Source organism: Hylobates moloch, unplaced genomic scaffold (assembly GCF_009828535.3).
Source record: "Hylobates moloch isolate HMO894 unplaced genomic scaffold, HMol_V3 SCAFFOLD_7, whole genome shotgun sequence".
NCBI lineage: Eukaryota > Metazoa > Chordata > Mammalia > Primates > Hylobatidae > Hylobates > Hylobates moloch.
Genome location: NW_026652282.1, coordinates 18,186,109 through 18,201,136, shown reverse-complemented (window position 1 = coordinate 18,201,136; position 15,028 = coordinate 18,186,109). Strand labels below are relative to the sequence as shown.

Sequence of the window (15,028 nt, the reverse complement as noted above, 5' to 3'; positions counted from 1 at the left end):
TTCAGGGGTACATGTGCAGGTTTGTTATATAAGTAAATTGGGTATCATGGAGTTTGCTGTACAGATTTTATCACATACGTAATGAGCATAGTACCCGAAAGGTAGTTTTTCGATCCTCACCCTCCTCCCACCCTTCACCCTCGAGTAGGCACCAGTACCTGTTGTTCCCTTGTGTCCATGTGTACTCAATGTTTGTTCCCACTTATAAGTGAGAAGATATGGTATTTGGTTTTCTGTTCCTGTGTTAAGTTTGCTTAGGATAATGGCCTCCAGCTCCATCCATGTTGCTGCAAATGACATGACCTCATTCTTTTTTATGGCTGCACAGTATTCCATGGTGTATACATACATTTTCTTAATCTAGTCTACTACTGATGGGCATTTAGGTTGATTCTAAGTCTTAACTATTTTTAAATAAATCTCATTTGGTTCTTACAAAAACTTTGAGGTAGAGGTGATTATTTCTGTTTACAGATGGCGAAAACAATGACATGGTTTGTCCAATGTGGAATCATCATGAAAAAACAGGGCTGAGTCTCAAATCTTCCAAGATTATGACCTTGCCCCATGTATTTTAAGCTTCACCAAAGTTTCACCTTGCAAACCAACACTTTTGTGCTTGTTTCTTAACTAGTGACAATCTAATTCATCATTTTTGTGTTTGAAGTGGAGAACATAAAAATGGTACAGTAGAATAATTTTAGGTTAAGCTGATATCCATTAAGGAAGGCATCATGGCAATTATTTCAATGCTGACAAGTAGTGTGTGGGTACCTGTCTCATTGTTCTGATTCAGTTGCTGACAGTGTTCTAAATGAAGCTTCAGTTCTTTGTGAGAATTATATTTAAGATTTTAAAACCAGTTTCTTTTTTTTTTTTTTCAAAAGTGTCATTATAACCAATCTTATGTGACGAGGAAAGTGTTGGGGAGGGGGGCGGAAATCTCTTTAAAAGGCTTCAAATACAATGATCCAAACCCATCACAACTGGGAATAAGTAAAATAAATATAGTAGATTAAATAAATTCCTGCAAATGGAGGTTTTCAAAAGAAACTGACATTAACTTTCTCCTCTAATTTTAGTATTATTTTAAATGTAAGTGGCCAATATCAAGAAGCACTTTCCTTTTACTTCATAGTAGCACCACTTTGTGTTAGGAAGGGGAAAAAAGCCATTTGTGACAGTTTATTTTTAGATATTGATTATCTCATCTTGCTGCAAAGGGAATAAAAATAATTAAAGCTGAATGAAAAATAATTTGAAGCATAGCATATTTCAAAGCATAATCATCATCATAACTGTTCAGAAGAGATTTCTTGAAAGCCTGGTAATAAATGCATGCCCTAGATTTTTTTAAAAGTCTACACCTTGCTTATTCAAATTGGCCTCTTTTACTGGCAGCTTAAGTTTAATTCCTGTCTTCAGATACTTCATACAATTCCAATCGAATGCAGTGATTAGCATGTATATAATGGCTGAATTAGATGATTAGATGAACATTAACTGTTTGTAAGCGATGTAATTTATTTTAAAGTATAATTTAAGTATTTTTCTAAGCTGTGTTCCTTTGGCAAACTTAAAGAGGTATTTCTTCAATGTACTTAACATTCTTTTTTGTTTTTTGATAACTCAAATTCATTTTAGAAAATAAAAATTCATTTGGAAAATAGAGAAAAGTAGAGTCTAAATAAAATCACCCATAGTTTCACCATAAAGAAATAAACACTTAACTATTTTATTTCATTATTTTACCTATTAATCCTTATTCTTCTTGCTACTACTGGTAGCAAGAGACCACAGAGCCCAGAAAAACTTGGTACTGAACAGAGATATCATCACATAACAGTAGAAAAAGAACAGATTATTTAAGATATAATTTACAAGCACTAATATTTCATGCCTACAATTACATTTCCTCTAAAAGATATGTTTGGATATGGGATATGTTCCAGTCAATTCACTCAAGTCTCTTCCATTTCTCCTTGCCTTATACCGGACTTAATTCAAACATTTATATTAGCTGCTGGACCCTGAAGGCATCTGGTTTGGGGATCCCTGGCTTAGATATATTCGAAGTGGAAAATCAGTTCGGGTAATTAGATCACTGTTAAAACCTATTAGGCACATTTGTTTGTATGTGTACAGGTCAGGTTCCTTTTATATCTTCTGGTAAGTTAACTGAGCTATATACATAGTTTCCCAATAAATAATTACACATTTCATTTCTTTAGAATGGTTTGTCTTTGAGAAACTTCTAAACCAGTATCTTACAAACTCTTGGTACACAGGATACTTCCCATTGTTGGAATATGAGGTTGCTAATAAATTAACAGAAAGAACGTTTGTCAGCTAATACCTGTTGCACAATTGTTGTTAACTCCAGGCAGAGTTGTATGACATTATTTCTCGTAACTGAATAGTCTGTCACAGCAGCAAATGGTGACCTATAAAGGGAAAAGGAAAATTGTGATTACTAGTAACAGCTTTTGAAAAGTCCCAAAATATAGTAGCCTAAAATGAGTTTTTCAATAATATGAAATAAATTGTTCTGAAATTTCCATATTGATAAAAATATTCAGGACTTATTTTAAGGAAAGATTTGAAAGAAATGATTGGAAGAAAATTAAATTCAGGAAATATAATGTTTGCTTTCTAACAAATTTCTCTCTTTCTAAAGTTCTTAATTATTTAAGTTCTTTGGTTCTTACAAAGTATCTTAACTACATCTAAAACAAAAATGGAATACTTTAGGCAAAGATAATATGTTAGTTTATTTTCAAAAGAACCTAAGATTCTGAGTACCGTATCTACTTAGAATATTCACAATTAAGAGCTAGTAATAACAACTGCTAAGGTTTACTGAGGGCTCACTATGTGCCAGTTACTATACTAAATGCTTTACATGTATTAGGTCATTTAATCTTCACAACCATTATGAGATAGGCACTATTATTATTCTCATTTTACAGATGAGAAACATAAGGTAGAGAAAGATTAAGTGACTTATCTAAGGTCACACAACTAGTAAGTGGTGGACCTGTATACCGATGTATCTTCAAGTGTTTGAAGCAACTCATTTAGTCATGTGTATAATTCTTTTTACACATGGTTAGATTTAGTTCGGTAATATTTTGTTGAGGGTTTTAATATTTAAGCTCCTGAGAAATATTGGTCTGTAGTTGTTGTTTTTTTTTTTTGGGGGGGGGGGTGTTATATCAGGATAATGATTGCCTCAAAAAATGATACAGGAAAAGTTCCTGCCTTTATTTTCTGGAAGAGATGGTGTAGAAATGGTGTTTCTTCTTCAAATATATAAAATTCACCAATGAAATCATTTGAGCCTGCAGACTTTTTCCACACCTTGAGGCGTTTCTAGGTAATATTCACTTTCTTCAATAGTTATAGGATTATTCAGAGTATCTATTTCATTTTGGGTTATGTTTTAGTACTATTTCTCAAGGAATTGGACCACTTCATCTGAGCTGCCAAATTTATGTGTGAAGTTATCTGTAATATTCGTTCATTAACCTTTACATTTTCATTGACTTCTCTATTGTTTTTCAATTTTGCTAATTTCTGCTCTTATCATTAAGAGGATCTTATTGCTCTGTATTTATTTTGTTCTTATTTTTCTATTTTCTTGAGATGGGAACTTAAATGATTGATTTGAGATCTTTTCTCATATAAAGCATTCAGTGCTTCTGATATATTTACTATATATATTTCTGACATATTTTGAATATATATATTTCTGATATATATAAGCATTCAGTGCTATACACTTCCTTTTCAGCACTGCTTTAGCTGTGTGCCACAAATTATGATTTGGTCTTTTTTCATTCTGTTCAATGTATTACTTTTTATATTCCATGAGACTTGACCATTGGATTACTTATAAGTGTGCTGTATGAGTTACTAGTTTCATTTTATTATCTAATTTCAATTCTTTTAAACTTGTTGAATTTTGTTTTATGATACAGATATGGTCTATCTTGGTGAATGTTCAACGGGTACTTGAAAAGAATTTTTATTCTCCTGTTGTTGGATGAAGTGCTCTAAAAATGTCAATTACATCCTGTTGTTAGGTGGTGGTGCTCAGCTCTTCTAATCTTACTGACTTTCTGTTTAATTTTATCTATTCTTGAGAAAGAGGAAATGAAGTCTACAACTGTGGATTTGTCTATTTCCTCTTTCATTCTGTCAGTTTTTGCTTCATGCACTTTAAAGTTCTGTTGTTTGATATACACATTTTACCAGTGATTTCTGTTTCTTCTTTTTGGATTTACCTACTTATATGCTCATCTGTTACGTTTTGGTGGGCTTTGTTTTTTATCAATATGAATATTCACAGATGTTCATATATGAATATTACACATTACACATTAACCCTCTGCTTTTCATGTTTGTTGCAAATATTTTTCCCACTTTGTCATCTGTCTTATACTTTATTTTTTCTTTTTTATGTAGTCAACATTACATTCCTTTGTATTTTATTGCATTTTAAAAATACTTAGAAAGTCTTTCCACATCTAGACATCATTTTCGCCTATATTTTTTCTAGTTTTCTTGTAAATTTATATTTTCTTCTCAGATATCTGATATATCTAAAATTTATTTTAGTGAAGAAAAATAGATAATGCTCTATCATTATTTATTTTCCAAAGGCTTAACCAAGTGCCACACTACAATTTATTAAATGGCCCTTTCTTTTTCTAGTGGTTTTAACATATTGTTTTCTAAATGATTCTATATACGGCCATGTGCTGCATAAAATGACGTTTTGGTCAACAACAGACCACATGTACCACAGTGGTCTCATAAGATTATAGTACTGTATTCTTACTGTGCCTTTTCTGGGTTTAGATATGGAACAAATACTTACCATTGTGTTACAATTGCCTATAGTATTCAGTACAGTCACATGCTGTACAGGTTTGTAGCCTAGGAGCAACAGGCTATACCATATAGTTTAGGTGTGTAGTAGGCTGCATCATCTAGGTTATGTAAGCACACTCTATGATGTTTGCGCAACAACAAAATTGCCAATCCTTATCATTAGCAATGCGTGACTATACCACAGTGTATTATAGGCTCTCTTTCATGAACTTATCTATTCCTACTCCAAAACCCAGTATATTTTTTCAAGATAATTTACTTAAATAAAAGGAGACATAAGAATTTAAAAAACTGAATTAGAAAAAAATGTGATTAATCAAAATTGTCAGTTAAAAAAAATTAACCTCTTTAGTTGTAAGCAGAAACCAACTTTTAAAAATCCATCCTGATGGAAGTTTTCTAACACTGGATTGTAAGGTGGTTGTATAGGTGTTATCGAAATTTACTAAAACCTATCAAACTGTATACTTAAAATAGGTTAATTTATAGAATATAAATTAGGCCTCAATAAAAATAGTTTTTAATGAAAAATATAAGCACTTCTAGGAGAATATCATTAATTTAAAAAAATTACTTTGGGAGGCCGAGGCAGGTGGATCACGAGGTCAGGAGTTCAAGACCAGCCTGGCCAAGATGGTGAAACCCCCGTCTCTTCTAAAAATACAAAAATTAGCTGGGCATGGTGACGAGTGTCTGTAATCCCAGCTACTCAGGAGACTGAGGCAGGAAAATCCCTTGAACCTGGGCGGCAGAGGTTGCAGTGAGCCGAGATCATGCCACTGCACTCCAGGCTGGGCGACAGAGTGAGACTCTGTCTCAAAAAAAAAAAAAAAAAATTACGTAGAGACCATTTTTGCTGCATTGAAGCATGAAAACTGGCATTTTAAGAATTCAAAAATGCTTCTGGCATGATTAGAAAAGAGTTTCGATTCTTAGGTTTGAAAAGGTCAGAGCCTGTTTATAAAATCTTAAAATTTCATTAAGAAGTGATGAGGTGATGCACAGCATGTTTGTCTTGTTTTGTTTTGTTTTACCATAACTACTTAAAAGGATCTCACTTGATTTTCAAACATAGAAAAGAAAAAATCTATTTGATCACTAAATGTCTATAGCAAACTGAATTCCAAGGGCATGTTTTCCACTTTCCTGACCATTCATATTTTAAGTAGGACAAGCTTCTCACTCAAGATTAAATTTAAAGAAAAAATGAAAAGAAAAATCTAAACACATACCAAGGAAAATAGATTTTATTTTGTAGTGATATAGAATTACCCAAAAGTTTTTGTCTTAGAGGCAAATCGTATACAACTGTACTAACAGCCATTCTTAGCCAGCAGATTTTAAGGTTTGGTATGATGATTTGGGCTGTATCTACATATAAATAAGGGTAAAAGGTCAGGTGGGGCTCCAATCTTTGTGGTTTACCAAAGATTATTACTCAGTCATGACTTAATGATCACCTATAAGAGTAAAAACGATAGATCTCTGTAGAATAACTGAACATGATCAGCATGCATGCACATACACACACATACAAAAACAAAAACAAAAATAAAGAAACTGTTCTTAAGTCTGAAGAAACCCTCAAGTAGAGTTCAGGGTACTTACAAGAAGAACACAATAACTCTAATTAAACGAAATTAAATTCATAGCAAGAAAGCTTTTTGATGCCAGAAAGAGAAAAAAAGATAAAATCCTTGGATCATCGATAAGTGGCTGTTACAGGAATTATCCTATTTAAATCTTAAAAATTAAGCAACTGTACTCCTTAAATCATCATATAGATAATACGATGCTTATATTTCTCTCTGGTGCAAAAGTTTATGATCCTATAAGAAATTATTCTTTGTACATTATATCTAAACAAAAGCATTACATTTATAAAAAGGTTATTAGCGATTCAGAAATCCTAAACAAATTAGAAACTAATAAGGAAAGCTAAGACGTTAATAAGGAAAATCTGGAATGCCTTACTATTTCTCAGGTTGGCACTGCTGAAACCTTAGGGTAGTCTATGAATAATGGTAGTGCCAATGTCACTGCTCTTCCCTGGAATAATTAGTGCTAAGTGAGAAACAATGAGCAGATGAGAGAAAATAAGACCAAACAATGAATCACATTATCTGGTAGCATTTGATGTGGTTTTCTTGGTCTCTGTAATATTTTTCCTGGTATAAAATTAATTTGTCCCATAGTTTCTTATCATGGAAGAAGAAATTAGTTTAACAATTTTCTTACACAAGACAACAAATTTCAGAGAAATCTTAGCAAAAATTCCCTAGTACCTTAAACTCTTATGGCTTAAATATGTAAAAGGTTTTCAATGATATCAAGAGATCTCATTGATCCCATCAAAACAGGATGGCCTTAAAAAGGTATTTTATAAACTATCAGAATTGGATATTACTGGTAAAAATGAAGGAAAAAAACTTTTACTATGAAAGGCAAAATAAACTTTGTTTAATAATAATTTTGAACATTTTTACTAACGTTACTATACAACATAACACTTGTAGTGATCTGTAAACTTCTGAGTATAGATCGATTTGGCAAAGCCACAGAAAACTGCAAGAAATATGAGGTGTCAAAAACAGTAGGATGTAGGTTAAAAACAGACAAGTAAACCATGCATTGAAAATAAACAGTAAAGCTACCAACTGTGATTCGCCTCTGAGAGTATTCTTCTGGGAAAGTCTGGTGTTTCACTCAATTCAATATTTTAATTAGGAGAAAAATGGAATTGTGTTAACCTTAGATTTTATCTTATTTAAGAAATGTAAGGAGCTGGTCTTTGAATGTGTATCTCATTTAAATGGAAGCTCCATTGAAATTGGAGTTTTTGTGAGTCATAAATATTATTTTCCTAGCACACTATTATGCCTTAAACATTTAAAGGTTTTGCAATGGTATCAAAAAATATTTCATTGATCCCTTTAAAATAGAATAATCTTGAAAGGCATTTTAGAAACAATTAGAATTAAATATTAATGTTAAAAATGAGAGAAAATAGTAAACTTTTACCATAAACAGTGAAATAAACATTTTCTATAAATGAAGTTCTATATAGCAATTTCAGATACTGAGGCCCAAAACAGAAAAGTGGTAGTCTTGATTTAGCTTTTGAAGAGAAATAGCAAAATGTAAATAAAGGTTTATATGCCACATCCCTTCCTCAAAATCCTCAAGAATTAGTCAGCATTCAAAATGAGGTGTAGCATGACAAAGGAACATGAAGGAAAAAATAACAGGACTTCAATGTCAGACAAAAATAGATTCAACGTATAACTTTCATACTAGATGAATAACTTTAGGCAAGTTATTTCACATTTCATATGTAAAATGGAGATAATGATATCTGCTTTGTGAGAATTCAATGAGCTGAGAGTATATATACGTATGTATAAAGCATCTAGTTCAGCATCTAGAATAAAATTAAAGATTTTTTTAACCTATTCTTTTTCTTTCTCCCCTTTCAAGTGACATAAAATAAAAACTGTAATAAACCCCAAACATATTGCTGTGGATACACGTTTCCTCCAAAATGTAATAAAAATTTTGTAATGCCATAAAACTTATAGCTGTTTAAAAATGAAAACAGGTGCTTATAACATCAAATTAATCCTATTTAACTGACAAAATTTTTATTCTTCAACTAAAGTATTGTATATCGAAGGAATAAACTAAAGTTAAAGATCAAATGCTTGGCAGTATTCATTTGCAGGGTTCATTTTAAATTCCCCAAATTAAAGCAAATCTGCACTGACACACTGTGTGTGTTTTTATGTGCTTTTGTAGGTGTGTATGCACATATGTGTTTTGTAGGTGATTTGGCACTTACCAAAAGCATTTTATTACATAATGAAAGTAATACCACCATAAAAAATTGATACAATAAAATCTCAAGGACTACTATAGTGTGGGAAATGTGCGATTTTATAAATAGCCATATTTGTCATCAAGAAGTAAAAACATTCTCTATTCACTCTAACAATTTATCTATCCTTCTAACAAATACTAGGGTAAAAAATATATAAATGAATTTACTAAATGTTAATATCAAGGCTGAGCAAATTTATAATTATAGGGAAAATGAGAGTAAAAGAAGATATAATTATAATCAAGGATGTATTCTTTAAGCCTTCTGATTACTGTAAAGCCTACCAAAACAAATGTATTATATTAATAGTACTTAAGGACTAAGCCATATTTTACTTACTGACCATTCATAACTTTTGGAATGTATATATTTAAAATTCAATTAATTTAAACACTTGATAATGTGGTTTAGACAATTATGAAAATTAAATTTTAATAATGTTATAATGCAAAAGAAACATGTAGTCCATTAATTAATTATCAAAAAGCTAGTAATATATAGTTTAGTGTTTCCTATTTGGATTTAGTATCATCACTTTATATTATGTATAAGTATATATAAAATTAGACAATATAAAATTAAGGAAAATTATCTCAATTTTCACCTTAAAAATACAAAAGCTTTACTTTTAATATAAGGCCTCATGTTTTTAAAATGCCAAAATGTAATACTGGTGTGTGTGTGTGTGTGTGTGTGTGTGTGTGTGTGTGTGTGTGTGTGTGTGTGTGTGTGTGTGTGTGTGTGTGTGTGTGTGTGTCTGTGTAGGAACACATGAATATCCTACTGACATTTATTCAAGAAAGAATTCTGGTAATGCATATTATCAGAGTTTCTTATGAAAGACAAAGAGCATTTTTAAAATTTGATTATTAAGCCATTAAACATAGTACATACCCCTTAACAAAAATTCCAAAACTGAAAGTAGAGAACTTGTTTAGTTTTTTAATAAACAGTTGTAATATGTTTTATCATTATAATGTTTAACCACATACAGTATATAATTTAAATTTAAACTTTTCATTTCATATTACAAGACTTTTATACTATTTTATGTGTTCCAAAACAAATGAAAATCACCTAAACCTTAAAAAGTCTAAAAGTGTGTTTATGATATCCAAAATAGTACAATGTAATTAATAACAGAGAATGAATGAAGCGAGGCCAAGGAGACATACAAGGCATGCTATGAAGGTGTCAGTGTCTAATTACCTATTTAAAACTGTTTATAGCATCCCAATGGTCATTTCCTTAAGTACAACCAATTAATACGAATAAAGAACATCAGGACACAAAGCAGTATTATAATAAACAAAAATTTATAAATTTTATTATGACAGCCAAATAATGATTTTGCTTATAAAGCAGCAAGGTATTTTACAGTTGTCAGACTAATTATTGATTGGCTACTTAGTTGGACATCAAATTTTATAAAAGACTAATATCTATTTAATACCCCTATATTGTGGTAAATCATCATTAGACATTTATTACTTGGTAGTCCTCTGCCTGTCCAATCCTTTCACAACAAAATGCAAAATAATGTTATATTCAAACTGGTGTCTGAGGAGAAGATACTTATGAAACATGTGGAAGACTTTACCTGTCCAACCAGGCAAGCAGACTCTTGGCTGCTCCAATCAGATCCACAACTGAGGTCAGAAAGTCGTTTGGCAATTTTCGGCTGGTCCTCCCATCATAATGGCCACTCCTTCTCCTTCCTGTTATAAAATTCTGTAGATTTTTGGCAGATGCATTCAACTTGTGAGAAAGGGTTTTTAGATTTTCTGTTTCCAAGCCATAATTCTGAATTATAAAAAAAGAGAGAGAATATACTTAAAGTCAATTCTATTCATTCATGAAAATATTTACTGAATACTTTATTATGCACAGGCAATGGGGTAGCATTAGAGTTACAAATGAATAAGATAGGATTCCTGACCTAGCAGAGCCCACAGTTAAGTGACTATTTGGGAAGATGTCATATAAAGAAATTATAATAAAATGTGTTAAGTACTAATATGAACATGGAAAGATAAGGGCATTGTATCTTAGAACTATGCTACCCAAGATAGCAAGATTGTAAGAAATAATAAATTTGTTTTTTAAAACCAAAACCTAAGTTTATTTACTTGTGAAATTAATTATTATCAGCAATTATTTTTGAGTAGATATTCTATTAACAATACACATGGTCAGGAATGTAGGTACTAGGAATAATTCTGCTTCCCCAAAGTTAGGAAAATAAACACAACCAACAATAATAAAATGAAAAAGTAAGAAATAAATCAGGTAAATAAATCAGATAAAAAATACGTACTCTACATAATGATGCATAAGAAGCTTCTTTTATAATATGGTATCAGGAAAAACTCTGCTTCCTCAGGGGAACTAATACACTTTCTCCTTTTTGTAATACAAATTATGAAACTAAAATTATTTTTGTTTTTGTCCTGGCTGTATTAGCTCACAACTAAATATGGAGCACACCAAAAACAATCACAGTGACTTTTTGGTAAGTGTATTTGTTTTCTTCTTTTCTTTGTTCTCACATTTCAACTAATATTTGTTAATTCATCCTAAATATCTTATCTATTATACCTTATTGCAGAAAGGGGTTATATGAATAAGTGTAATAAGCCTTTTTACTATCTTCAAATAGAAAAAGATTGTAGGATCCCTTCAAACTTTGGGGAAAGTTTTCATAAGTTACAATTAAAATGTAAAGCAGCTAATTGTGTGTTGTAAAACATCCCTTAAAAAGGCTGGTTATTATTATCCAAGGATAACCTTGATTAAAACACTTAGCAGCAAGCACATTACTGTTGTGTGTAAAGTTAAAATTATTACCACCTTACTGAAAATGACAAAACCCAAAGAATGTAAGAATTTGCTTGGGCCTGGGAGGCTAAGTTTGACTTACCTTTTCACAGTTGGGGAAACTGAGGTATGGGAAGATTTCTTTTTTTAACAGTTTGCTTAAAAACCCAGTACTTAGACTAGACAGAGTTCAGAATGGAACTACAAGTCACCAGGCCATCTGTGAGCGGATATGTCTACTACATTCCTTAGCATCAATATTCTACTCCTATTCTCAGAAACATGGTAACAATAATTAAGTCAAAGTGGAAGATGAAGGGTGAAAAAGGAAAGTCATACAATGAATTAAACTATGTTATTAAGTCAACAATCATTGGGTACCTACTTTGTATATAACATTTAGGTGTCTTCTTTTCCTATGGCAATTTAAGACAAGAGAAAATTTAGTGGAGACAAAATGAGGGGAGAGGAAGGTTCTGATGCCTAAACATTAAATACCAAGTTATGTATGTTACCACTACAGATTTAATCGTGATAAAAGTCTGCCTGTCTTTTGCTGAGAATTTACATATTTATTAAAAGAACACTTTCTTCTAAAGTTATAAATTTGTTTTCTAAAATAACATAGTATAAATATGTTAAATATTCACTGCTTAATTTGAACTGTAATATTCTTCTCTTATGTTAAAAGATTTGGCTTGGGCAACTAAAACAACATTCTATTCAAATTCTATTGCATCTGAGAATGGAATATTTGTGAAATGTGGGAGAGTTTGTCCAGCCGGTCACTAAAGTATGAAAGAAATCCTCTTATGTTTATAAAAGATGTTCTCTAATGACTAGATAAGAACAATTTATAACTATACAAACTAACTGTAAATGATCCTTCTTCTGTAAATGTAACTGTAAATGAAAATACTGAAAAGTAAAGTATTTTCAGAAGTTTTCCCTGTGTTAAAGCATTTTTCTAAAGTAAAAAATGATTGCATTTTTCATTTTTGTGTATAAATGAGTTTAATAAGAAAACATTTGTTTGCCAACAAATTATAGTAATCTCTTACAGAAGTTCAAATTATAACAATTTATTAGAGAGAAGCCTACTCAATCAACTTGGTAACTGATATTTCACTCTGTAGCCATTAGCCTCCATAAAAGATTATTTTAAATTGTTTCTCTCTATATAACACTAGCATCTCAAATGATTTATTAGGAAAGGTAAAATAATATTAATCTTCTTATAAATAAAAATCCAAAGGCAAAGTAAAAATATTTCAGTCTTTAAAATTTAAGAAACTAAAATTATTATTTTTCATATGACTCAAGAATTAGGTAATATAATAATCATGAGGACAAAACCTGGAAGGATACTCTCAGAAGTTCTAACTTGGAAACCTTCTAAAAATAGATTATGCAGAATAGAGGTGAAAAATGTGGAGGACAGAGAAATGCAGAGGCAAAAAGAATCTTTAAAAGATATGCAGCAGAGGATGGGGAAGGAAATTCTTAAAACTTGTTCTAGTTAATGAACATAACTACACTGATAATCCAAAAACATGTTTTAAAAATTTAGAAGAGTATAATAGATTAGAAGCTCATCTGTATGTAACCAGATTTATGTGCTATACTATTTTAACAAAAGAGTTTAATTGATCTCTCAAGTTAACTTTTTAATTTTTAGAAGTTATTTTATTTTATTTTTTTGATACAGGGTCTCGTTCTGTCACCCAGGCTGGAGTGCAGCGGCATTATCACAGCTCACTGCAGCCTGGACTTCCTGGGCTCAAGCGATCCTTCCACCTCAGCCTTCTGAGTACCTGGTACTACAGGTGTATGCCAGCACACCTGGCTAATTTTTAAATTTTTTGTAAAGATGTGGTCTTGCTACATTGCCCAGGCTGGTCTTGAACTCCTAGGCTCAAGTGATCTGCCCTCCTCAGGCTCACAAAGTGCTGGAATTACAGGCAAGCCACCATGCCCAGCCTCAGGTTAATTTTTATCATTACAACTCTCAATTACTACCAATACAGATACCTTCTGGCTATTTCTTTCATGTAAGTGGATGGTTTGTTTTGACTTGGTAAGTCACCAGTAAATCACACACCCTTACCTACCATTTAAAGAACTGACGAGTAAATCAAGCACCTTTTGCTTTAGGCCAGGGGTATGGAGGGCACTGCCTCAACTTTTTACAAATGCAGGTTTATTCACCACAGATTTGCTTTTTACTGGATATGCATAGCAAAACTTGGTATTACTATTAGTATAAAAAGGACTACCTCAAGAAAACAAAAACTTAGACATGAAATGTACTTAGCTGCTGTGTTTGTCATATATGTTACTTATTCGTTCATGTACTTGGCCATTACCATGTGCCAGAACCAGTAATGACTTAGAACTGATTCAACACAGCCATTTAAGTCTTAATGAATTTATGCTAAGTTCATATCAGCCTTCTCTTTCAATCATATGCATGCAAAAGCATTTGAAAGAAATAAAGAAATGTATTTAACATTTTAGAAAAATAATGTTAGCTATATCCTCACTAGTGGCAAATTTTCACTAACCACTTAACTAGAAATAATATTGGCACCACAGATTTTACAGTGTCAATGCCATTTTATTCAGAGCTCTTAATTTAAATGCATCGTATAGCAGGTTTTTAGCTTTATAATACACTGCTTTATAAATATGAGTGAGTCCTAAAAGGCTTGCTTTAATGAATTTTTTTGGAAAACAAATTATTTTAAGATGAATGAACCAAGCAATTATGTTGCAAAGAAACAAATCCCAGCAATTGCAAACATCAAATCTTTCATGCAAAATGCCTGAAATTATAAGTACATGAAAAATGAAATGAAAACTGTTCTTATCCTGTCACAAATGATTTATTTACAGTTCCTAATAAAAAGTGTATTGTCAGAACACAAATTAAGGACCATACATTAAGCTATATATATTTTTTATTTACATTTTTACTCTTTCAGTTAATATTCTTTGCTCTCTATTGAAGCATACTAAATTATAGCTTAATAGCTTGAAATATTATTACACCTCCAAATCATGAAAAGCTTACTTCTTTCTAGAATAACACGATGCAAACAATATATCTGATGCTTAATAAATATATATTGCATGAATAAACAAGTGGCTAAATAAACCTTTCATTCTCATCAGCTGCCATAAACATTTATTCACATAAGGAATAACTTCAAGACAAGGTAGACGAAAATACAGTATAGCTTAAAGAAACAAAAGGAATCTACTAATTTTTCTGTCTTCCTTATATGAGGAACAGAAACTTCAAAGTCAAAGGCTGTGTAGGTAAGAGAAAAATCATGCTTCTCTGAAGAAAGACGGAGAGTTTAATTCAGTAAGATAACATTAATTTAACATCTTTTTTGAGCTAAGCACTGGGCAGAAAGCTGAATACAAAATATG

At 31.4% G+C, this 15,028-nt stretch overlaps 1 protein-coding gene across 1 annotated transcript in view; it reads right to left on the bottom strand.

The window, feature by feature from the left end:
• Window positions 1-921: 921 nt before the first annotated feature.
• Window positions 922-15,028, bottom strand: part of LOC131383908 (connector enhancer of kinase suppressor of ras 2-like) — a 65,554-nt gene continuing 51,447 nt past the window's right edge. The window contains exons 3-4 of the mRNA XM_058441496.1: window positions 10,374-10,576; window positions 922-2,444 (exon numbers count right to left, since the gene is read on the bottom strand). Coding sequence (XP_058297479.1) covers window positions 2,327-2,444; window positions 10,374-10,576 — 321 coding nt within the window. The 3' untranslated portion in view covers window positions 922-2,326. The remainder of the gene's footprint in view (window positions 2,445-10,373; window positions 10,577-15,028) is intronic.